At 55.8% G+C, this 24,626-nt stretch overlaps 2 protein-coding genes across 2 annotated transcripts; one reads left to right on the forward strand and one right to left on the reverse strand.

The window, feature by feature from the left end:
• Positions 1-5,042: 5,042 nt before the first annotated feature.
• KCNJ9 (potassium inwardly rectifying channel subfamily J member 9) lies at positions 5,043-15,305 on the forward strand. The gene is made up of 3 exons (XM_080647387.1): positions 5,043-5,216; positions 7,908-8,859; positions 11,570-15,305. The coding sequence occupies exons 2-3, from the start codon at positions 8,010-8,012 to the stop codon at positions 11,911-11,913; spliced, it is 1,194 nt and encodes a 397-aa protein (XP_080503513.1). The 5' UTR covers positions 5,043-5,216; positions 7,908-8,009; the 3' UTR covers positions 11,914-15,305.
• Positions 15,306-16,204: 899 nt separating this feature from the next.
• IGSF8 (immunoglobulin superfamily member 8) lies at positions 16,205-23,805 on the reverse strand. The gene is made up of 8 exons (XM_080647448.1): positions 23,654-23,805; positions 23,224-23,347; positions 19,595-19,972; positions 18,491-18,952; positions 17,730-18,137; positions 17,111-17,524; positions 16,650-16,785; positions 16,205-16,460 (listed from the first exon to the last, which is right to left on the reverse strand). Exons 2-7 carry the CDS (start codon positions 23,264-23,266, stop codon positions 16,670-16,672), a joined length of 1,821 nt encoding a protein of 606 aa, XP_080503574.1. The 5' UTR covers positions 23,267-23,347; positions 23,654-23,805; the 3' UTR covers positions 16,205-16,460; positions 16,650-16,669.
• Positions 23,806-24,626: the final 821 nt, after the last annotated feature.

The raw sequence follows: 24,626 nt of genomic DNA on the forward strand, positions 1-24,626 counted from the left end.
ATTTCAAAGCAATTGGTGAAGAACTTTTGGAGATTTAAGATTTTGAACAAACGAACATTTACATTTTTATTTATATAGATTACTCCTATCAGACTCACTCCTTCCAATGTTAGCCTCATCTCTTCTTGCACCTTCTCCGTAATGAGATAGGGTTCCCTCAGAGCCCAGGAGTGAGCAATCTGTTCTGGAAGGAGAATCCCTGAGTGGGCAGCAGTATGAGGTGCTTCTGCTGGGAAGAGCAGGTGTGGACAGAAGGCAGGATGGGAGCTTTGGGTCATGAGGTATGAAGAGGCTCAGAATAGGCAACACTTCACAGTCAGAGGAGTTGACTGGAAAGAGGAGAGCAAGCATGTCAAACTCGCAGCCCGCAGGCCACATGCCTCATTTATTTGGCCTGTGTTAGCCTTTGAGTTTGACATGCTTGGAGTAGAGACACTGACAATGCTCACTCCAGAATCCCAAGTGACCCACAAGGCTGAACAATTCCCATGAATAATGGGCACCTCAGAGTTGGGCGATTCAGCCTACAGAGGAGAAATCCCAGAGTGGCTGAGCTATGTGCCCACAGTCACTAAAGATCATTATTTCGGTATAATTCCTCCTTTCAGTAAGTGCGATCTATACACACTTACATTTGTAAGATATAAATTAGGGCATACTTAATCACATTACTAAAGGATTCTTCCCAGAATTTCTTCAACTAAGTGGTTCCTCTAGTACCTTTTCAATGGAGTCCAATAGATAAAATTTCATTAACGCACAATGCACCAAGGTGGAGGAAGGCAACAGGAAATAAAGAAATGAAGGGCCAGTACCTGGAAGGCCTGAGTCTGAGTCCTGTGTTCTCTTAGAGCCCATCCCTTGCCTATAAAGTGTTTGGGATCCATCCCTTACCTGTAAAGTAAGGACTAATTCTGGACCACCTCCAATGCCATGACTTTTTAAAAATATATATTTTATTGGTTTCAGAGAGGAAGGGAGAGGGAGAGATAGAAACATGAATGATGAGAGAGAATCATTGATCGGCTGCCTCCTGCACACCCCACACTGGGAATCCAGCCCTGGGCACGTGCCCTGACCTGGAATCAAACCGTCACCTCCTGGTTCATAGGTCGATGCTAAACCACTGAGCCATGGCGCCTGGGCGACTTATTTATTTATTTATTTTTATTCACCTGAGGATATGCTTAGAGAGGAAGGGAGAAAAAGAGAGTGAGAGAAACATTGATGTGAGAGAAACATTGATGTGAGAGATGCCCCAACATCCCCCCAACTCAGATATGTGCCCTGACCAGGAATTGAACCAGCAATCTTTTGGTGCACAGGACGATGCTCAACCAACTGAGCCACTCTGGCCAGGCACCAATGCCATGACTTTTAAATTTTGATCCACCTCCACCCAATTCTGTAAAGCAAGATAGACCCATGTACGGGACGTCTTCTCACCCTCCAGCTCTGCTGAAAACAGCCCAAAGGCCAGCAAGCCCCTCGGCCTCAGGAGCCCCAGAGGGCACCACCTGTCCTGGGATGTCCTGTGCTTCTTCCATTTCACTCTGATCTCCACCCACATTCAGGGCTTCAACCACATCCTCCCTCTGTTCAGAGTTTTCTGAGGTCCCATCTCCTTTGAATTTATAGAAATTATTCTAGCCCGGCTGGCATGGCTCAGTGATTAAGCGGTGACCTATGAACCAGGAGGCCACTGTTTGATTTTGGGTCAGGGCACATGACCAGGTTGTGGCCTGCATCTCCAGTGTGGGGTGTGCAGGAGGCAGCCGATTAATGATTCTCTCTCATCATTGATGTTTCTATCTATCTCTCCCTCTCCCTTCCTCTCTGAAATCAATAAAAAATATTTTAAAAAGGAATTGTTATAACTTACCATGTCAGCCTCCCTGCTCCATGAATCTTACATCCTCAGCCGTCTCCTGTTCCCCCATCATGCTTCCTCCCCACCTTTGAGCTTTTACCCAAGAAGTCTCATGCTCTCACTCAAGGAAACTTCCCAGATTTGTTGATCCCAGGGCTGCCACACACAGCTGCACAGTTTGTGCGCTGCACGAAGGCACCCACTGAGGGGGCAAGTTGAGAACTGAACTGCATTTTGCTTGCCAGTTCTTTTTTCTTTCTTTTTTATTAAGGTATTACATATGTGTCCTTATCCCCCCACTCATGCCCTCACCCCCCTGGTGTCTGTGTCCATTGGTTAGGCTTATATGCATGCATACAAGTGCTTTGGTTGATCTCTCCCCTGCTTGCCAGTTCGTGCACCGTGATTCAGAGCTGTGTCTACTGAAGGGATTCCCATTATTATTATTATTATTATTATTACCCAAAGTACCACCTTCTCTCCAAGCTCCATGCCATGCATGAGGAACGCATCTGCTGAGAGGGGTTTGTACCAAGGTTCTTCACACACCAGCAATGTGGCCCCAGCTGTGCCCCTCCTGCCCTCAATATTCTCCACTTCCAACCCCAGTTTCCCATCAGCACAACTCTACTGACCTATTTCATTGATTCCTTGTGAAGTTGCTTTCTGTATCTCATAATATCTGAAAGCTGAGGTCTCACCCATTTTTCTGAATCCTGGGGTACATGAGAAAGCTATTTTTTTTTCTCACTGTGGTCAAGCTCGGTGGTGAACAGGAATTGAGGTTAGATACCAGGTAAAGTCTAGGACCTACAGGATCAGTAAATCAGGGAGTGGGTAGTAGCCCCTTCCTTATCCACGAGGCCAGACCCAGGGCAGCCCGCACTGAGGCAGGGACTGGCTGGTCCTCATTCTGGAAGGCCCTGCCAGCCCTGTGATGTCCCCCTCCAGGAAATGGGGCCAGTTCTATGCAAATGCGTTCTTGCCCAGGAGTTTGGTTTCTTCTCTCCCAGCTCCTGGCACAGTAGAACCAACATGAGCGGCCGCTTGGCAGAACAGAGAGGAGCAGGCTAGCAGTCCCAAGGCTCAGGTGACAGGGCCAGGCCCAGGAGACGGGGATGTTGACTGGGGCTTTAACAGCCCTACTGATGCCAATCTCAGCCGAAAACTCGATATTTCCACTTGGAACAAGAAACACCAGCAGAGGGCTGGGGAGAGGAGGGCCATGTACCAGGAGTGCCCCCTGCAGGTCTCACTGGGTAGCATCAGAACAGAGGAAGGTAGCACAGGATGGGTGGGGCTCTCAGGAGATGCCTGGGATGGTGAGGATCATGACCAGGAGGAGGAGGAAGAGGTAGCAAGAATTTACTGAGTATTTACAATGTGCCAGGCATTGCCTCACATAATCCTCATGACAACCCCAAGAGATGGATAACATTGTTATTTTCATATCTTAGGTGAAGAAACTGTTTAGAGAGGTGAAGTAACTTGCTCAAAGTCACCCAGTTGGTAGTGGACAGCTTTGGGATTTGAACCCAGTCACTGCCTCCAGAGAGTATATTATTTAGTACCATCTTTCCCATCTTGCCAGTTCATTCCAGGAACTTTTAGTCCTCTGATGTCCATTTCTATCTCTTCCTGCTCTTCTTGTTGAAATCTGGAGAATAGCCTGGCTGGAACCAGGAGGTCATGGTTCGATTCTTGGTCAGGGCACGTGCCAGGTTACAGCCTCGATCCCCTGTGTGGGGCGTGCAGGAGGCAGCCAATCAATGATTCTCTCTCCTCATTGATGTTTCTATCTCTCTCTCCCTGTCCCTTCCTCTCTGAAATCAATTTTTAAAAATATTTTTAAAAAAAGAAACCTGGAGAACAGATTAATAATAATACCAATAATAACAACACCTAGTGTTTGTATACCACTCTCTGCTTTTAATTATTTCCCTGGAGAAAATGAACACTGAGGTATTTCTATTTCTCCCAAAATTTTCCTTGTTTTAATCAGTATTCCTACAGTTATTTCTATACAGTTATGATCAACTTATAAGAATTTTTTTATGTAAGAGTGTGCCTACATGCACATTTACATATATAAACATAGTAACCAATTATATTGATATGCCACCGATATTACATTATTGAGGGAGTGTAGCTTTGTGAGAATAGCATGGGAGGGGGTGGCACAGGTGTGTGAGTGACTATCATCTCTGCCGTTACCCAAGCTCTGTGACATGTGGTAAATCACTCACCCTTTCTCAGTTTTACTTTTCTCATTTATAAATGAAGCAAGTAATACTTACCTCATTGGGTATCCCACAGGGTTCTTAAATGAGGTATGTGTCTACTTCATAGCTGACGCTCAACAAATGATTAGCAGTAGTGTTATTATTATGCGTGGAGGTGTCTACCTCGCCCTTGGACAGGAGCTGTTCTAGGGAGAGACATTAATTTCTGTAACCAACCCCACCTAGCACATTTCTTGGCACTTGGACTCCATGAACGTTTGCTGAATGAATAGTTAGTAAGCCCTATCCTAGCCTTTTCTCTCTGTTGGACATGTGAGTTGTTTCTAGACTTTCTAACAGAATTAACTTCAAAGGCCTCATTTGGTCTGCACACCTGTGAAGCAGGCGGAAAGGCCCACACCCTGTGAGAGGGAACACTGTGGCTCGGGGAAGGGAAGGGACTCCTATGGGCCACATCACAAATTAGTGTAAAGATTCGAGCCCCCGGCCCAGCTCCCTTTCCTTGGCTGCATCTCCTTCCCTCTCGCTCTCTCTTTCCTGATCACGGTGGCCTCTCCAGAAATAGACTGTGATTGCTGGGCCTGCCCTGAGAGCAGTGATGAGCTGCCGGCTCCCACACGGCCCTTTGTGTCCCCAGGAAACCAAACACCTTGTTCCCCAACGCGTCAGGGCCTGTATTTTCCCAGAGCAAGGATCTGCCCAGGAAAGAGCAAGTGCGCCAGCTTTTTCCTTTTTCTTTCTTTTTCTTTCCTGAGGGGGTGAGAAGGCAAGCTCTGAGCTGTCCGAGAGGAGGGACTTTGGCTAAAAATAACGATGGCGTGTGCCTCAGCCTCTAGTGGTACCCAGGACTGGGGAGGGGAGGGGGATGCTCTAGAGCTGTCGCCAGACTGGTTGCTGTGGAAACAGGAGAGGAGCAGGGGAGCCTGGGAAGTGGGTATGACACAGATAGCAAGTCCTAGTCAGAGCTGCCGCTACATTTAGGAGGAACAGCAGTGTCCTCGCTGGCTCTCACCCTTCAAGGGGACGGGTGTGGGGCCGTGTCAGGGGCATGGACGCTTCCCTCCAGGGGTCTTTGCTGCCCGCTGCTCTCCTCTCCACAGACTGTGAGTTGAGTTGTGGGGGGGAGGGGGTTGGGCCCCTATTTCCATGGCAAGTGGGGGTTTGGGAAGAGCTGATTCCTGAGGGAGTTTTTTCACCAGATCTCCTTCCAAAAAATAAGCCTCCTTGTTGGCGAGCACTTCCCAGGGGCAGAAAGCAAGATCCAGGAAAATGTGGAAAGGGGTCAGGGTATGCACGAACACTAAAAAGGAGCAGGCTGGAGGAACAAGACTCTTTGGAGGGAAGGTACAGAAGCCAAGTCTTTGATCCTGGGATAAATTATTACCTGTGGGTAATAATTCCACACCGTTCCTTCCCCGCCGAGAAGCATGCAGCCCCACTCAGGAAGGCAGGAAAGGAAAGGGACACCATCAAAGTAAGGCTCACCTAGCTCCCTGGGCAAAGGAGAGAGCGAGTTCTGGGGGTGATCACTCTGGGGTTCCTTCCCCTCCCCTGGGCTGAGAGGTCGGTCCCAGCAGGCCAGCGGGGGTCAGGTTACCTGAGAGGACACCTGAAGTCCCCCTGAAGCTAGAATGAGTGGGACTCCCGTACTTGTCTGTATGAGCTGGGGTCTGGGAGCCGCCAGGGCTTAGAGATCACTTCCTGGGGGCATCCTGGGCTGAGGGAGGGAAAGGGAAGCCCATTGTTGGGGGAGGGGGAGACCCTAATCTGCCATTGCACTGGGGCTCCTAGACCCTGTGTCCCCTGACTCCTCCTGGAAAATAAAATTGGGGGTGCCCTTGTGTTGGTTTCTCCTCCTGTCCCAACACACACACACACACACACACACACACACACACACACACGGCCTCCAGAGGTCTAGCTGCCAGTACCTCACTCCAGACCTTAAATTCTGGAGCGCTGGGTTTGGGGTTACATACCCAGGCTGTTTCTCCTCGGGACCTGGTCAAACACACAGGCCACCTGTGATTCTCATGCCACACTCCTCCCCTCCAAACCCCACCCCAGCAGCTCAGGTTTCCCTGAAGTGGGGGCAAAGGATGATCCCAGGAAGCAAGGCCAATTGCAAAGTCTCCAGTCCTTATTCTCAGCCTTTCCTTGTAAGGTTCACATCTCCTCGGGGCCCCTGGGAGCCTGGAGGAGGGCCCCGGACCTCTCTCTCAGGGCAGATTACAACTCAGCTCCTTCCAGAGCAAGAATTTGAGGCAAAGTCAGGTGGAATGTGAGCTTTGGAGCATGGGGGGGGGGGGGGGAGGGTTGTTAGGACAGTCAGTGGGAGGTAGGGTGTTGTGGGAAAGAACTGAGGGGAGGGGGGAAATGTGGGTGCTTAGTGTTCCCCGGCCCTGATTGGTTACATCTCATGCAGAACAGGAGGGCAGAGGGATGCCAGCCTCACTCCCGGTGGACCTGGTGCTCCCTGTGCCCCAGCATCTGTGCGGACGGCTTGTCCTTGGGTCCTCGGGCCCATTTCCAGGCTGTCCCCACTGTGGAAAGAACCCGAGGAAAACGGGGTTATTCTACAGGGCATGGTTAGTGCTCAGGGAGGTTTCCAGTGGGGATTTCCTAGTGTGGGGATTTTCAACCCCTACCCACTGGGGATTGTCCCCTGCTCTCCGCCACTCCCATTTCTCCTTTGTAAGCTTGTTGAGAGGAGTAAGATGTGGGTGGGGATGGAGCACATGAGTGAGGTCCAGGGAGGAAGGAACTGGCAGGACTTTCTGTGTCCGTCTTGAGGTGAACCTCAGAAGAGCCTGGGTATGGTTAGACCATCAGGTTGAATTGTGGAGACAGAGATTTGGGCACTGGCCTGACAATAGCTAGGGAGGGGGTGCAGTAGAGCAGCGATTTGCAACCCAGATGCCAGGGCACGCCGAATTCTTAAAACGCAACATTCAACTATTTACTCAGGAGCACTGACCTCTTTTCCCTTAGACTGTCCAATTAAAACATTACAACAGCCAACCCAACAATAGCCATGCGGTGTGAATGAATCAAAACTATACCTATTTTTCTGTCAGAAAAAAATTCTGGTGTGCTGCAGAATTTTAGCAATTAGCTTTTGTGTGCCACGGGAGGAAAAAGGTTGACAATCGCTGCCAGAGAGGAAGATTAACCCCCTGCCCCCAAGGCGGCCTCGGTCTAATGATACCAGGAATCTGCTCCCCTGCCTGGGCCTTTCACCCTGGGATGCCCTGGAGTGCTGCACGCCCTGGTCAGAGGTGGAGGGCCAAGACCTCGGCACCGCCTTCCCCTGAAAATAATCATCACGCTTGGATAGTGCCATCCCACTTGATCCTCATGATTCTGTGAGCTGGGGGAGCAGCGAGGGGTGTATGTATTGTCCCCATTCTACTGATGTGGAGACTGAGGCCAAGAAACACGAAGGGCCAGGCCAGCCGTGGCTCAGTGGTTGAGTATCGACCTATGAATCAGAAGGTCATGGTTCCAACCAGAAGGACATGGTCCGTCCCTTCCCCCACCCTCCATCAGGGCACATGCCTGGGTTTCGAGCTCCATCTCCAGTGGTGGGTGTGCAGTAGGCAGCTGATCAATAATTCTCTCTCATCATTGATGTTTCTCTCTCTCCCTCTCCCTTCATCTCTGAAATCAATAAAGAGGGAGGGAGGGAGGGGCGGGGAGGGGAGGGGAGGACAGGCAGAAGGGCTTGGCTCAGGACACCCCGCCCCGGTTGTCCCTGCCTCTCCGTGGCCCGGTTAATTCGGTCGATCTTTAAGTGCCTGCAGGAGCCGCGACGCTACCGAGAGGCGGCGGACCACGGCTGTGCGGACCCCCGCGCGCGTTGAGGCGCTGACCCTGACCCCGACCCTGCCGGGGCCATGGCGCAGGAGAACGCCGCCTTCTCGCCGGGCCCCGAGGAGCCGCCCCGACGGCGCGGCCGCCAGCGCTACGTGGAGAAGGACGGCCGGTGCAACGTGCAGCAGGGCAACGTGGGCGAGACGTACCGCTACCTGACCGACCTGTTCACCACGCTGGTGGACCTGCAGTGGCGCCTCAGCCTGCTCTTCTTCGTGCTCGCCTACGCGCTCACCTGGCTCTTCTTCGGCGCCATCTGGTGGCTCATCGCCTACGGCCGCGGCGACCTGGAGCACCTGGAGGACACGGCCTGGACGCCCTGCGTCAACAACCTCAACGGCTTCGTGGCCGCCTTCCTCTTCTCCATCGAGACGGAGACCACCATCGGCTACGGGCACCGCGTCATCACCGACCAGTGCCCCGAGGGCATCGTGCTGCTGCTGCTGCAGGCCATCCTGGGCTCCATGGTGAACGCCTTCATGGTGGGCTGCATGTTCGTCAAGATCTCGCAGCCCAACAAGCGCGCCGCCACGCTCGTCTTCTCGTCGCACGCGGTGGTGTCCCTGCGCGACGGCCGCCTCTGCCTCATGTTCCGCGTGGGCGACCTGCGCTCCTCGCACATCGTGGAGGCCTCCATCCGCGCCAAGCTCATCCGCTCGCGCCAGACGCAGGAGGGCGAGTTCATCCCGCTGCACCAGACCGACCTGAGCGTGGGCTTCGACACGGGGGACGACCGCCTCTTCCTGGTCTCGCCGCTGGTCATCAGCCACGAGATCGACGCCGCCAGCCCCTTCTGGGAGGCGTCGCGCCGCGCCCTCGAGAGGGACGACTTCGAGATCGTGGTGATCCTGGAGGGCATGGTGGAAGCCACGGGTGCGCGGGCAGGAGGAGGGGCGCGGGGCGGGGAGGGGCGGGGCGGGGCGGGGCCGAGGAGGGCAGGGACCCGGAGGGGTTAGAGTTAGACCGAGAGGCTGGTGGAGGGTGAGAATATGGTGAGATGGGGGACCTCGGTTGGGAAGGGCGTGTAAGCAGAGTGACCCCGAGAAGCCAGGGAAAGCTGGGAGAGATCCCCGAAGCGGCCCTGGCCTGGGCCCTGGCGGAGAGGTCTGTCGCTGGGAATAGGGAGAGGACTCTGATCGCCGCCACACCCAGTGCTTCTCTGTCCTGCGCGGCTCCCACGCCTGACACCTCCGAGTCCATTTAACCTTAAGGAGCACCTCTCCAAGGTAACTTGTTATTGTGCTCGTGTTTCAGAGCAGATTGCCCAAGCAGAAGTTAAGTAGGTTGTCTGCAGCCATCGGCTATTAAGTGGCCACGCCTGGAGGAGGCAGTCTGGCTTCAGTGTTAGAGGCACAGGTTGGAAGGGCGTAGGTTCCCTGTCTTTGCCGTTCTGAGGGTCTCGCTCAGGCCCCTGGAATTCGGTGGTGAGGGTTTTTCCATGACCTGAGTTAGGCTGGCCTTTAACGAGAGGTTGATACCTGGTCTCACTTCTGCCTCAGTTTCCCCATCCATCAAAAATTTCTCAACTTCCACCGACAAAGGAAATAGATGCTCTTAGCATTTCTAGTGGCTTCCCAGGAGGACTGGCAGCACCCCTGTGATGTCAGTGCCTCCAACTCAGGCCTACACAGCAAAGGCCCTGGAAGCAGGTAGGAGGTCAGGGCCCGGCAGCTGGTGAGGTCCTTCAGGACTTGAGATCTCCGAGTGGGAGGAGGCTTAGAGAACTGCAGGTGGAAGACCAAAGGCCCACGTGGTTCCGGCCACTGTTGTCAGAGCTTTTGTACTCTGCCCCTTCTCCCACAAGCCTCGCCCTCAAACCTCTTCCTGGCCCCTTCAAGCTGATCCTCTACCCACCCCCTCTGCCTCGTGTTCCCCTTTTCTCCTTAACCACCCTGGCTCTCTCCCTCCCCACTCACCCCTCCCCCTTTTCTCTATCCCTCCAGCTCTGTTTTGCCAGTACCTGAGGCAGTCCCTTCCCTTTCAAGGATGTTCCTGCCCATCCCTCTTCTCCCTGTGTACCCAGCCGCTCCCTCTCTTCGTCTCAGCCCCTCTGTCCCCAGGGTCCCTTTGGCCTCTTCTTCTCCCTCCCTGGTTGCTTCCTATCCCAGCCTTCATCAGGGAAGGAAGGCTGCCAGTGACCCTGAAGTGTCTCCGTGTGGGGCTTGCCCTGGTGAGAGCCAGTCTCTGGTTAGCTGGTGTTCACTCTGCCCCCCCCCCCCCTTGTTCTGAGGTGCACCTGGGCTGAGGTGGATAGGAGAGACCCCGGGGGAGGAGAACCACTTGCCCTAGGGTGTGCCCGCCCAAGAGGGAGGACAGGACACAGGCCCGGGGCCAGGGGGGTGGGTGGAGAAGACAGGGATGGAGCTTGTCTGACTTCTAGAGCGACAAAACAGAAAGGATGGCATTATTTTGAGTGTGAGAGTCAGGATCCAAAATGCTTTTGAAAAACAAGAATGATGAGCCAAACTCGAACAAGATGACATTTAAAAGGAGTAAATATAAAAGTCTACATTTAGACTTTAAAAAAAACCACTTATGTAAGCACAGCATGGCAGAGCTCTGGTGAAAAGAACTGGGGGTTTGCGTTGGCCACAGGCTTAATGTCAGAGCAATGTGATACAGCTTCCAACGCATTGATGTAATCTTGGGCCCTATTGGCTAGAGCCGTGGTCGGCAAACTGCGGCTCTTTGGCCCCTTGAGTGTGGCTCTTCCACAAAATACCACGGCCTGGGAGAGTCTATTTTGAAGAAGTGGCGTTAGAAGAAGTTTAAGTTTAAAAAATTTGGCTCTCAAAAGAAATTTCAATCGTTGTACTGTTGATATTTGGCTCTGTTGGCTAATGAGTTTGCCGACCACCGGGCTAGAGCATCATGGCCAGAAGAGAGCAGCGCTAAGCCCTCTCTTATGCAAGGATCAGGCCTCAGTTGGACTCCTTGTCATAGAGTGTTTAATGGGTCCTCCTTGGCCATTCTGTTTACAGTCAAGAAAGTAAAATTTTGGAAATCCAGGTCACATGAGCAATGGTGACAGGGATGTCAGTCTGAAGAAGAGAAAATGAGATGGAACCTCTTTCAGATACTTGAAGGGGTGTCATTCGGCAGAGGAATGAAACCAAAGGTGACATCCGGGGAGGCAGATTTTAGCTCAAATCTGTTACATCCATGGCGCAAAGGAGCGGGCACCTTGTGAGGTGGTGAGCTCTCAGTTCTGGGAGGTAACTGAATGCCAGCCAGAGGCCCGCCATTGGGAATGCTCCAGTGGGAAGCCCTATACGGAGAGGGACGTTGGACTAGGTGATCCCCAAGGTCAGTTTTAAGGTTAAGCTTCTCTGAGTGGCATCTCCAGTGGAGAGGCAGGGAGAGAGTGGGTTGGAGATGAAGAGGGGTTGTACAAATGGACGAGAGATGAGAGAACTGAGCAAGTGCAGGAGTTGGGAAAGGGTGAAAAGTGGGCTGGACCAAAAGGGGGTGGGGCCCTTGGGGAGGGATATGAGGCAAGGTGTTGGGAATAAGGTCATGGAGTGAGAGGCAGGAGAGAGAAGCCTGGGGCTGGGATCCTCCTGACCCGTGCCCTTCCCCCCAGGAATGACATGCCAAGCTCGGAGCTCCTACCTGGTGGACGAGGTGCTGTGGGGCCACCGCTTCACATCAGTGCTGACCCTGGAGGACGGCTTCTACGAGGTGGACTATGCCAGCTTCCACCAGACTTTTGAGGTGCCCACACCCTCATGCAGTGCCCGGGAGCTGGCCGAAGCAGAGGCCCGCCTTGATGCCCATCTCTACTGGTCTATACCCAGCCGGCTGGATGAGAGAGTGGAGGAGGAGGGGGCAAGGGCGGGGGCAGGGGAGGAGGCGGAGGGAGAGGAGGGGGCTGACAAGGGGAAGAACGGCTGCCTGCCCCCCCCAGAGAGCGAGTCTAAGGTGTGACCAGCTTTCCAGACCCTGTGGCAGGATCAGACACGGGTACCTAGGGAGCTGGGTATTGGAGGTGGAGGAGTCCTGTGAGGTGCCTGGGAATGTGCGAAGGCTGGAAGGGCCCCTCAGAATCTCGAGTCCAGGATCCAATGTGGAAGGAGGCATCCTGATATCAAGAGAATGGAGGGCAGGGATGAGTGAACTTAACAGCCTGCCGTGTTTGACCTTCACATCTGCTCATGGGTGGATGGATGGACTTATGTGGGTTGGATGGGAAGATGGAAGCGGACAGAGAGACAGCTAGTAGATAGGTAAAAGGACCGACAGACAGATGGTACACTTAGGCTGCTGCTAACACACTGAGCATCTTTGTACAAATTCTAAAAAGGCACCCTTTTCCTCCAGACGGACACCACCCCAAACCAGGGTGAGTGGCCGGGGGCACAGAATGTGGGCTGGATTTTAGCCCCCACTCACCTCCGCAGCCTGCTTCCCTGTGCTTAGCACACCTGTCTCACCAGATACAGTAGCCAGCTGACCCAGAGGAGAGAACGCTGGATGGAGGTGGGCAGAGATGAGGAGGCTGTCCTCCCAGCCCCACCCCTCCCACTGTGGCAGGCTGACTGGGAGGATGCGGGGCTGTAGGAGGGGCTCAGCAGGTGTGAATGACTTTGTCTGTTGCACAGGGAAGCAAATAGGGAGCTACCAGAGCTGGGGCCCTAGGAAAGGAGTGAAATTTCATAAACACCTCGGCGATGTAGGAGGGCAGAGAGGGGTTCTGAGGAGGAAGAGGGCCAGGGAGAGATTGAGGTGAGTTCACTAGAGCTGGGACACGGGGGCCCTTGGGAAAGCAGAATTAACGAGAAGGAGTCATTCATACCATTCATTGGGTGTCCTTTGGGTATAGAACACTGAACTGGGCACATGAGGATAGACAGAGACCCATTTCCTATCTCGGTATATAATGCACCTGGGAAAAACAGAGAAATATTCCCATGGCAGCTGTTTCAAACTGAGAACCTGAGCAGTCTCTCTGGGCAGGGGTAGAAGGGTTTGGTAATCTGAAAGCTAGGGGTTGAGCCAGCCACGGAGAATGTCTGAGCCATCAGCTGTAACACTTGGGTGTGCATCAGAGTCCCCTGAAGGGCTTGTGGAAACTGACTGTGGCCCCACTCCCAGAGCTTCTGACTCAATCCGTCTGAGGTGGAGACCAAACATTTTCATGCCTAGCAAGTTCCCAGGTCATGCTGACATGGCTGGAATGGGGACCACAGTTTGAGGGCAACTGCTCTAAGTGAAGACCTGGAGATGGGGCATACCAGCTGAGGAGAAGCTGGGGGGTCTTGGGGTGGAGACTGAGATATAAAGGGTGGAGTCTTGTGTGTGGGGAAAGGGTACCCTGAAACCCAGGCTGATGAGTTTAACTCTGGGCCCAGGAACTCCCCCATCAGTGGAAACAGGGAGTGACAAGTAGAGGGAGTGTTTGGGGGAGGTAAGTAGGCAGTTCAGATAGGAGGAGGCAGTCAGCGGCCCTGAGGGGATTCCTGGGGAGGTGGTGGGGAGCTGCAGCAGCAAGTGGCAAAGGAGGGAACCCCCTGGGCGTTCTTACTTTCACAGTAGCATCTTTGCTGCAAGCATTTTGGCTGCAAACATTTTCGCCACATAACTGATTGGCTATAAGGCAATTCTGCCATCAAAAAGAAGGAGATTAAAGGGCATAGAGGATACGTGGTGATGGAAAAAATAAAAGACTTGATTGCAAAATACAAGGTATTTGAGTACATTTTAAAAGTGTGCAGCCTCGTGGCAGTGCTGCATAGGTCACCGATCTTATTTTGTGGTTGTGTGTAACGACTTGTCTTAGTTCTGTGGGAAATGTGGGTCCCACTCTGCGCCTTCAGAGAGGGACCTTGGCTTCTCTTTCTCCTCCCAAGGTGGTGTCTTTCAAAGTAAGAAACCAACTTTGGGGGCAAATCGTCATCTGGAAGAAATGCTAACTATTTTTTAAAACATATTTTTATTGATTTCAGAGAGGAAGGGGGAAGGAGAGAGAGGGAGAAACATCAATGATGAGAGAGAATCATTGATCAGCTGCCTCCTGCACACCCCCTTACTGGGGATCGTGCCCACAACTCAGGCATGTGCCCTTGACCGGAATTGAACGGGAGACCCTTCAGTCTGCAGGCCTACGCTCTATCCACTGAGCCAAACCAGCTAGGGCTGAAATGCTAACTATTATAAGACCAGCATCCGTCTACTCGTCAGAGTAGATCACAATGAAAACTAGCTAAGATTTATATGTAATTTAAAGATGGGAGTACTGCAAGAACTTTATGAATGGAGAAATGAAACCAGAATAACTACCTTAAATATATCAAGTCTGCTGAAGGTGATTGGTTTGTCAATGGAAAAGTGAAAACAAACAAACAAATACAAAAATACCCCAAACTGTCGAACAGTTATTTTATCCCTCTCACAGGAAAATTGGCCAGTTAGTTATGCATTGAAAATGTTTCGGGCAAAAATGCTTGCAGCGACGATGCTACAACGAACACACCAGATACATCCTTACAGAATTCAATGTGGGAGAGTATGTCAGAGAAGTGAGGCATCCAATATCTGGCTGTGTCTGTGGCCTGTGGTCTGCCCAGCTGGGACGGGAGCCCCTGCAGGGCCATTCCCATTCCACATCCACCCCCTTCCTGGGTCATCCAAGGGCAGCCCCCCAGGATGGCAAGGGGAGAGCAATGGCAAGTGGAGAAGGAGAGCTCCCGGGGACCGAGGCTGGCCTCCTGAGAGAGAAGTGTGTGCTCCAGCAGGCATGCTCTCTGACACTGGCCACACCCCTCTCCTGTCCTTCAGTGAGTCTGTGGGAAACACCACAGTCTGCTCCAGTCCAGGCTGGGAAGCCGAGGTCCTGTGCCTCCTGGAAGCAGAAATGTGGGTCCCGGGAGTCCACACCAGTTCAGGTCTACTCATAAAGGATGTTGCAGGTCACAGGGCCACCTGAGCATCAAAGATGAGATCCTGGAACCCTAGCGTCACCTGAAGAACAAATGTTGGGATGCAGGATGGGTTTAATTCCATGAAAAAGCTGGAGTCTGTACAGGAGGGCGTGGGCTGTCTGTGTCCATCCACACACCCACACAGTAGTTAATCCATTGCAATTGAATGGGCAGAGACACTGGGGCGGGATGGAAGGTACTGAAACCCCACCATACTTGTCCTCGCCCCTCAGCACCGCTGGGAACAGTGCAAGGAGGCAGGAGACCTAGGTTTAGTCCCAACACTGTCACTAATTAGCTGTATAACTCTGGGTAAGTCACGTCACTTCTCTGGGCCTCAGTTTCCCCATCTGTAAAAACAGCACTTAGCAAACCAGTAATGCTCAATAAATGTTTAAATAACTGAAATGAGAGACTGAGAAAAAGTTATATACATATGTAATGATTTTTAAAAGAAAGAAAGAGTAGACTGTGCCTCTTCCGGTGCAGTGTAGTAAGAATTCTAAGATTAAAGAACCCTTAGGCAGAGGGGTGAGGCAAGGCCTGGGGGTGCCTGCAGGCTATGGGGGCGGGTTTATGCAGGGGCTATGGATACACAGGCCTCCCCTGGCTGCTGTGTACCCGCCACCCAAGCAGTGCTGTGTTCTGGGGCTGCTGCTGCTTTTTTTTTTTTTAATTGGTTTTTGAGAAGGAGAGGGAGAGATAGAAACAATGAGAGAATCATTGACCGGCTGCCTCCTGCACACCCCACGCTGGGGATTGAGCCCGCAACCAGGGCATGTGCCCTGACCAGGAATCGAACCAACCTCCTGGTTCATAGGTTGATGCTTAACCACTGAGCGGTGCCAGCTGGGCCTTCGGCTTCTATTCTGCTGCTGTCAGACAGAACAATGGAGATCCCAGGAAATCTGCGGCGGCCCCAGGGCCCGTGGGAAGAGTCCGGTCCAGGACCAGGACCAGCGGGAGAGGCAGAATGAGAGTGCAGGCGCTGCCGGGAACCCAGACGGGGCACTGGCCCCTGGAAGCCTGTGCCCTACAACCCAGGAGAAGCTGGGAGAGGGGGCCCCTCCCCTTCCTGTGCTCCCTCCCTGAGTAGGAGTCCCAATAGGAATTGGCAGCAGATGGCACCCAGGTGTCCCTTCCTGGGTGGGCGGCACAGCCCATGGAGGCCAGATGGTGTCTGTGGTGGGAAGAGAGACCTGGGTCATCCAGAATAGGTTGTCAGCCCCCAGCAACCTCCCTGCACCCCCCAGCCTCTTACAGCGTGATGCAGGGAAGACACACCACACCAGGATTTTATAAAACAAGTTTATTCACATCTTAGAAAAACTAACCAGGATGGGGAAGGCCTCCCTGCAGGCTGGGTGTGAGATATGGAACACGAAGCCAGAGGGAGGAATCAGGAGAAAGGAGTGGGGAGTGGAGGCCAGGCCCCCCACTGTGAGTGGGGGCAGGTCAAATAAATTAAAGGAAGAGCAGACAGAGGGAGAGGGTATCCGGGCAACCAGAGGTGGGCTTGGAGCTGGGCTGGAAGACAGTCAACACCTGTGAGACCTGGAGACAAAGTGTGGAGTGGGCTAAGGGGGGCCCTGCGGGGGCTCCCTCCAACCTCACCCCGTGAGTTCACAGAGTCCTGCAGAGAACTGTGAGCTGGCTCCTCCTCGGGGAGGGCGGTGGGGAGGCAAGGAGCAAGCAGCTCATAACAGGGCTTGAGAAGGCAAGGCTGGGGGTTCGTTCCCTCACCTGGGCCGGGGGGCGAGGGATCATCGTTTTCGCAGCCTCTTCATGAAGCAGCAGGTGATGGTGCTAAGGATGGCGGCGCCAGTGACTAGGGCAACCGCTGCCCCCACCAGCAGGGGCATGAGCAGGGTGTCCCGGGCTGGGTGAGAGAGAATGGCTCAGCCTGGGGTGCCGCTGCCCCCCACGTACTGTCTCCCTGAAGCCCCAGCACCTTCTTTATCAAGCTGTCTGCACCTCCTCCCCAAACAGACAGCCCTCCCAGCCCACTCCCTGCCCTCTCTGCACTCATCAACCTCCACCACCGAGGACTCTGGGCAGATGGGCACTGGGGGAGGAGAGCTGGATTTTCAGGACGCTCCGTGTGAAGTGATGTGGGGAGAAGGAGGGTCAGATGGAAAGGGAGGAATAAGAGCGTGGGGCTTAGGAAGGTGGTGAGTCAGGAGGGTGGGGTGGAAGGCACTCACCATGCAGGTAGGGGTAGACTGTGACAGGCCCCGATCGGGCACTGCCCACCTGGTACCAGCTGTAGTCGGCATGCTGCACCCAGGCGCTGGGGGCGCAGTGGTATATGCCTTCGTCCTCGGGCCCCAGGCTGTGCAGTCTCAGCCGATGGCTCCGGGGCCCCACCAGCTCCACACTGACAGGGCCTCCTCCTGGTCTGACCCCCAGCTTTGCCACACCATCCTGACCCATGCCACCCACCAGCTGGGCAGGGGCAGAGCTCAGCTCCGGGTCCTCGGGTCGCTCCACCCACCAGCTGGTGGCCAGCCGCAGCCCCGCGGGGCCACCCCGCACCGAGATGTTGCAGAGCAGGGAGGCGGTCTCCCCGCGGTACACTGCGCCTCCTGCCAGCCACGCCACCGCCTCCAGCACCACGCCTACACGACAGAGACCATGGCATCAGAGGGTCAAGGGTCGGGGCATGCAGTCAGGACCGCTGTCCAAGCAACACCCCAGGAAATTCAAGGTGTCCCCACAACCTTAGAAGAGGAGTGGAGACTAAGGCATGGAGGCAGCTGATGGAGAGAGAGAGGCATGGGAACAGAAGGAAAGGGATCTGCAAGCCCAACTCGCCCCTCTTACCTTCCTCCCGCACATGCACGGGGAGGGGCCGGGAGCGGGCACTGGCTGCTTCACGAAGCCGGACCCCGGACCCTCGGACATAGGCCTTGGCGAGGCAGCGGTAGGTGCCCGAGTCGCCAGGCTGGGCAGCCTCCATCCGTAGCCGGTAGGTTCTGGATGCCACCTTCTCCATGGCAATGTGCCGGCCCTCATAGCCAGAGCCCAGGCTGCCCACACCCTCTGTGTCCAACTGGGCTACCAGGCGGCCAGGCCCGGGTGCCCCTGCAGGTGCCATCTCCCAGCCCACAGAGTAGGTCGCATGATGGCCTGGTGGGGGCAGTGCCCCAGACACATTGCACAGCAGTTCCAAGGGCTCCCCGGGGCCAATCCGACGTTCACCAGGCCCCACGGCCACTGCTAGCTGGCTGGCTGAAACACAGGAGGGGGAAGAGGCGTCACGGAGGCAGGAGGGGGCACAGGGCACCTGACTCCCCAACTGCTGTTCCCTTGACAGCAGCAACTTCGAGGCCACCCATCTGACCCTCCCGGAGTATGACCGCCTCCCCACACAGGGGCCTGACTCAGCCCTCAGCCAGAGCCCTCCTATCTCCACTCCAACGCTAAGCACAGAAAAGCCATCCTGGGTACAGAGGGAAGTGATGCTCACAGCACTGCTCACTCCAGGGAAGGTGGGCTCCCTGGCCAGACAAGGACCATCTAGTGTCCCCAGTGCCCGTGGAGCCAGCCCACTGAATGCCACGGCCCCCAGCCCCTGCCCTCACACAGAGTCTGCACGTCCACGTGGGCCAGGACAGCCCTCTTCTCCGCGATCTGGGCCCAGCTGCCATCGGGATCCTGAATCCACTCGGCGGCCGTGCAGTGGTAGGTGCCGGCGTCCTCCGCCTGGGCGCCCCCCAGCACCATGCGGTACCGCTCAGCCCCCTCCTTGCCCAGCCGCAGCTCCCCCGCAGCCAGCCGCTCAGCATAGGGAGCACCGGCCTCCACGGCCAGGTCAGGCCGAAGTCCCACCACTTCCTGCAGCGTCGCTCGCCCCACGGGTGCCTCGGGCACCGCTCGTCCAAAGGACACCGCCAGGTGTGTGTGCTTCTGCGTGCTCGTCCGCGCCAGACAGCCCAGTGCCAGCTCCTGCCCCTCGTGCACCGTCAGGCGAGAGGGAGAAGTCGGAGCCTGCCGGCCTCGGGGCCCGAGGGAGGCCGCAGACACCTGCAGCACATCTGGAAGAACTGGAGAGAACAGCTGGAGTGAAGGAGGGCTGGAGCTGGCAGCCCTCGTCACTGTTTCCCCCTGCAGCCCATTTAGACCCGCGCTCCTGGGGGCGAAGACTTATTTCATGGTGTCTTATTTCTTCCGTAGCTCAGTGGTGCCGAGCACAGTGCTGGGCACACAACAGGCGCTCAATAAACACTCGCTGAGTATCAGAACCAGCCCGTTGCCTACTCACCCTTATGTTTGGGACTGACCCCTGTGTGAAATACTCAGAAAAGTGGCTCTGTCTTCCTTCTCAGAAGACAAAGAATCTTAAGAGCGCGAGAATGTCACATAGCCTCACTCCTCCCACCCCACCTCCTCCAGATCTGGAATCTAGAAGCTCCAGGAATGGAGTAGACTCAGACTGACGGGGAATGGAGAAGGGATCAGACGTTACGAATGCTTCCCCTGTCCCAGGAGGCAGCGCAATGGAGGAAGAGCAGTGGACTGGGAGGGCAGCCTCTGACCGGTGGGTGATTCTGTGTGAGTCACTTAACCTCTTTGGGCCTCAGGCTCCTCAGCTGCAAAGCCTAAGGGATGATCCAATAAGCTCCCCCCGGCCCTGACTTTCTGCCTTTTTTTCCGCCCAGCCCCGCCCACCCCCCAGGGCCCAGTACCTCTCAGTTCCACCTTGCCGCTGTAGCTGCCCAGGTAGCGGGCGTCCGTGGAGGGTGTGTAGCACTCATACACCCCGGCGTCCTGGGCCTGCAGGCGCGCGATGGTGAGCACCGCGGCATCGTCCCGCACACGCTGCACCTCCACCTCACGGGCGGCCACACGGGGCCCGAAGACAGCGTAAGAGAACCCGGCATCCCTGGTACTGACAATGCCCAGGGCAGCCTCTGGGTTCTCAGGCCTGTACAGGAACCACTCAAAGTCCTGCCGGGCGGGGCCCTCATAGCCAGTGACATTGCAGGAGATAGAGACGGTCGTGCCAACCACACGGTACAGCGGCCCCTCGGGGACCAGCACCTCCCGGGCACAGCACCCGACTCCTGCGGGAAAGAAGGGAAGTTGGGAATGCCTGGATCCCCAGGCACCCCCCCACCACCACTACCACCACCATTCTCGGCCCCTGCCCCTGGAAGGAAAGGAAACGTGAGGAAAGGTGGTAAGCCGCATGGACCGTGTTCTGAGGACAGGGAAAGAATGCTGAGAACAGGGAAAGAAGACACCTGGGTCGCAAGGAACTGATGACATAGCCAGGCTTGTCTCAGAACCCAGAAATACCCCGTTTCTGGGAGGCAGAAGCAGAGCGTCTATGGGCAGAATAGAGAACATCTGTCCCCTGTTTTAACACTTCCTGATTCCAGCTCCACCTTGATCCCCCACCCCACCCCTCACTCTCACGTCTGGGGCTCCTGCTCTGGCCTGGTCAGCAGAGCCTCTAGCCAAGAGATGCTGAGACCACATGTCCCCCTCCTTTGTTTGAGGGGAGCTGGCAGATTGTTGCTCAAAAGGGCTGGTTGGCTCAGCTATGTCACCTGGGCCAGGGGACTCCAGACAATGGAGCCAGTGGCCCAAGCTGGTCAGGGCACAGACCCAGTCATTTCTCACCACACAATGCCCCCCCGCCCCGCCGCCACTCCAGCTGTGCCATGAGCTCACTGCTTCTCCCACCCCACAGGGCTGCAGCTGAGACTTATGGGGCAAGAGCCAGCTTCTGCCCTGGCCTCTGGGGACAGAAGTTCCCCACCCCCACCCCAGTGCCTGCCAATCTTAGAGGATGGTCCAGCTGATGCACAATCCACCCCCCCCAACCCCAACTCCCTAACAAAAGCCTTCATTTGCATATGATATGCATTCATTTATATATGGCTCCCTTTCCATAGAGAGACAGGAAATCCCAGCTATCCCCACTTTTCTCTCCTAGGAGAGGCCAAAACATTCTCTTTCTTTTTATATTTATTTATTGATTTTAGAGAGAAAGGAAGGGGGAGAGAGAATGAGACAGAGAGATAGAGACAGAGAGAGAGAAACAGCAATTTGTTGTCCCCGCCTATTTATGCATTCATTGGTTGATTCTTGTATGTTCCCTGACCAGGGATAGAACCCATAACCTTGGCTTATCGGGACCACACTCTAACCAACTGAGCTACCTTACCCCTACCCCAAGGCCCCACACGGCCCCAGCAGATACTCCTGGGGGCTTGGAGGGCTCAGCTTCCTCCTCCTTTCCTTCCATCCTAGCCCCACTAGGTAAGATCACGGGACCCCAAAAGGTAAGGAGGGCTGGGGCAGACCCATGAGAAAGGTAGGGCAGAAGTCTTGGCCAAGATCCACTGTCCCTGGATGGTTTCCACCTGTCCCTGCAGAGGAACAAAGCCAGAGAGGAAGATGGGGAGCTCCAGGCAAGCAAAGCCAAAGGGACGACCTCACCAACCAGACGGTCCCTCCCAGGGGCATCCCCACGGCCTGCTGGCCTGTCCGCAGGGCAGGGGCTGAGTCCGCTGTCAGACTCCGTCCTCCAGCTCCTCCCAAAGCATGGCCCTTGGCTCCCCCCCCCCCCCCCCCCCCCCCCCCCCCCCGCGCAGGCGCTTCGCCCTTCCCGCGGCTGGGTCACCAGGAGAGCTTGTGGTAGCTCTAAGGTTCGGGAGCAGACTGGGACTCAGCCCATTCCTGACCCCAGCTCTGTGGCCTGGGCTTGTCCCTTCATTTCCCAGGCCTCAGTTTCCACACTAGGGAGAGCTACCAGTTTCTGCTCTGACAGTGCGACTCAGGAGGGCCCTGCCTGGGGGTGCTTTACATCAGGGTACTGGCAAAGAGGGACCAGCTGACACCTTTCCTGGCGTCCACCTGTCCGAGCCTCCACCTTCCATGGCCTCCAGGCAGACTCTGCTCGGAAGGGCCCCCTCCCACCTTCTTGGATCCACACCGCTGATGCTTGGAGATCCCCATGGGAAACACCCCACAGCCTTAGGGAACCAGCCCCCAGGCAGGTCTCTCCCCAGCCAGGTCCCCTTCTCTGTGTTAGCAGAGAGGGAAGAGAGAGCAGAGACTTGCTTTGCAGTCAGACAGACCTGGGTTCAAATCTCGGACCCAACACTCTCCAGATGTGTTCTCTGGGCAAGTTACTCCATTTTCCTCGTCTTCGAAATGACTGCAAGAGCCTGGCAGGCTCTTTCCTCTCTGCGCATCTCAGCGCACCTCCCTTGAGCGCCTCCCGCTCCACTCTGCCCACTGGGGAAAATGGGCCAAGTGCTAGGCAACGGGCCCGGTGACATCCTCCTGCCTCCCACCCAGGACTCATGATCTTCCCACGGGGCCCAGGAGAGGAGACGGCGTGGTGCCACGGTGGAGGTCTGGTCCAGGAAAGGCAGCGGTGCTACGTCAGCCTGCACCTGGGCCGTGGCAGCTCCAAATCCTGGCGGCAAGACTCCCCCCACCCTCACCCCCACCCCCACCGTCATCCCCCACCGTCATCCCCCACCCTCACCCCCACCGTCATCTCCCACCCTCACCCCCACCGTCATCCCCCACCGTCATCCCCCACCGTCATCCCTCACCGTCATCCCCCACACTGCGCTCTTATTTCAAGGGCTTCAGTCCCCTGAAGTCTCTGCACAGGCAGTCCGTTCTCCCTGTCCTGATGCCACACTCCTCCCGGGATCATGTGCACTGTAGATTCTACAGGGAGCCCTCAGCTCATGTCAAAAACAATCCAGCAGCAGTGGCCAGAGCACCCCACCATGGACACCCACCAGACAGAAACAGGGTGCTTGGAGATCCCAGCATCGGTCTCCATGGAGCCTGGTTTCTCCTGAGGCAGGAAGCTGGGACTAACTGCGTGTGACCACCAGTGGGAGGCTACAGAGCCTGTCATCCGAGAGGGGAAGTGGGGCAAAGAGGGACCCTGCCCAGGTTGGAGGTGAGGGAACTACGCCCAACCTCAGACGATGAAGGGTGCAACCTCAGAGGGCAATTAGGGGAGACTTGCTTCAAAGATCATGGGTAGGGCCAGCCCCTGGGCCTCCAGCCAACTAGGGGCAATTATGAAGACCGGCAGACACTGCCCACGCACAGCGGGCACCCAGGCTGGGCCTGAGCAGAATGGGAGGCAGAGAGGAGTCCCAGCATTTAGGCACAGCGACCCTAAAATTTTAGTATCCCGGGCGGTCTGGAGGCGCCCCTGACGAAGAAGTGGGATGCAAGGGGCTCCAAAATATTGGGAAGGCTGCCGGGCTGGGCGCCAGGTGGCAGGCACCTGCCGAGCAGGGCTGGGGCTGAGGGCAGGGGCCGGGCTTACCCAGCATTAGCAGCAGCAGCGGCGTGGAACCAGGGGCGCCCATCCTGCGCGGCCGGCTCTTGGGAGGCTCCGGGGGGCGGCGTGAGCTCTGGGTGGCCAGGAGCTCAGGGGGCGCATGCCCGGGCTGGGGGCGCAAAGCAGAGCCGCGAAGCGTGGGTGCTCGGAGCAGAGCTGAGCGGAGAGGGCGCAGCCAAGTCCCTTCCTCCCTCTTCCCTCCTTCCCCCGCGTCCCTCCCCCCCCCGCCCCACCCGCCATCCACCGCCTGCCCTCCCTCCTCAGAGACTCGGGAAACCATTCCCGCCCAGCCCTGCCCCGGCCCCGCCCCCGTCCCGGCCCCAGGCTACCGCCTCCCCAACCCCGCTCTCCCGCCCCTCTACCCCCACCCCCAGTGTCCGGCCCGGTCCCCAGCCCCGCTTCGATCCCTCCTGACCCTGGCTCCGCCCGGATCTCCGATCTTGGACCTCGGCTCTGTCCCGGGCTCCGCGCTGACTTTAGTCCCAGGCCCTACCGGGTCCCAGTTGGGGGCTTCGTGAGGACAAGGGTCCTGAACCTCGACCTTAGCTGCGCCTTGACCCCGGCTCTGGCCCCGCCCACTCCGGTCCGGACCCAGGCCACGCCTACCTCGGCCGTGGCCCCGCCCCTCCCAGCCCCGCGGCCACCTCGGCCCGGCTCCACCCCCACCCCCACCCCCGCCGGCGCGCGCTGGCGACCCGAGCTCAGCCAAACCCCAACTTCCGCGCAACAGACCCCAGAGCCCTCCTACCCCGCAACTGCCAGCCTTTCCTTGCGAGCTGGGTGCAGGCGCCCTGGGGCTGGTGGGGTGACTGTGGCCACGCACTCGAATCCGGTTATTTGCTCTGGGCCGCTAGGCCTCGCCGCAAACCCCGCTGTAGTGGACATGGCGGGACCGGGAAGCAAGGGATCTGGGCCGAAGGGCACTGGAGACCGGTTTGCCAACCCCCGGGTGGCATCGGAAGGTGGGCGCCTTCACTTCCTGGTGACCCTGGTCTAGTTGCCTAACCTCCTTTTATCCCAGTTTTCTTGTTGGCAAATTGGCATCACCCCAAAGTGTTTTTGTGACTATTAATTGAAATAACGTACATAAGGTGCTTGGCACATAACAAGGTGTTTCTGAATTATTATTAAAATTGCTTGCTAAAAATCAAAACAACAATGCAGTATCATCTCACACCTGTCAGAATGCAACCATCAACAAATTAACAAACAAGTGCTGGCGAGGATGCGGAGAAAAAGGAACCCTCGTGCACTGCTGGTGGGAATGCAGACTGATGCAGCCACTGTGGAGAACAGTATGGAGTTTCCTCAAAAAACTAAAAATGGAACTCCCATTTGACCCAGTGATCCCACTTCTAGGAATATATCCCAAGAAACTAAAAACACCA

Source organism: Plecotus auritus, assembly GCF_963455305.1.
Source record: "Plecotus auritus genome assembly, chromosome: 12".
NCBI classification, from domain to species: Eukaryota; Metazoa; Chordata; class Mammalia; order Chiroptera; family Vespertilionidae; genus Plecotus; species Plecotus auritus.

Bases quoted from the DNA above. Each gene is read 5' to 3' on its own strand.
- IGSF8 (XM_080647448.1), bottom strand. From the start codon at position 23,266: ATGGGCGCCCCTGGTTCCACGCCGCTGCTGCTGCTAATGCTGG. The intron at 18,138-18,490 runs GTGAGGGCAGGG...CCTGTGTTTCAG, and splicing joins CGTGGACGTGCAGACTCTGT to CCAGCCAGCTAGCAGTGGCC. The intron at 17,525-17,729 runs GTAAGAGGGGCG...TCTGTCGTGTAG, and splicing joins CGTGCATGTGCGGGAGGAAG to GCGTGGTGCTGGAGGCGGTG.
- KCNJ9 (XM_080647387.1), top strand. From the start codon at position 8,010: ATGGCGCAGGAGAACGCCGCCTTCTCGCCGGGCCCCGAGGAGCCGCCC. The intron at 8,860-11,569 runs GTGCGCGGGCAG...CCTTCCCCCCAG, and splicing joins GGGCATGGTGGAAGCCACGG to GAATGACATGCCAAGCTCGG.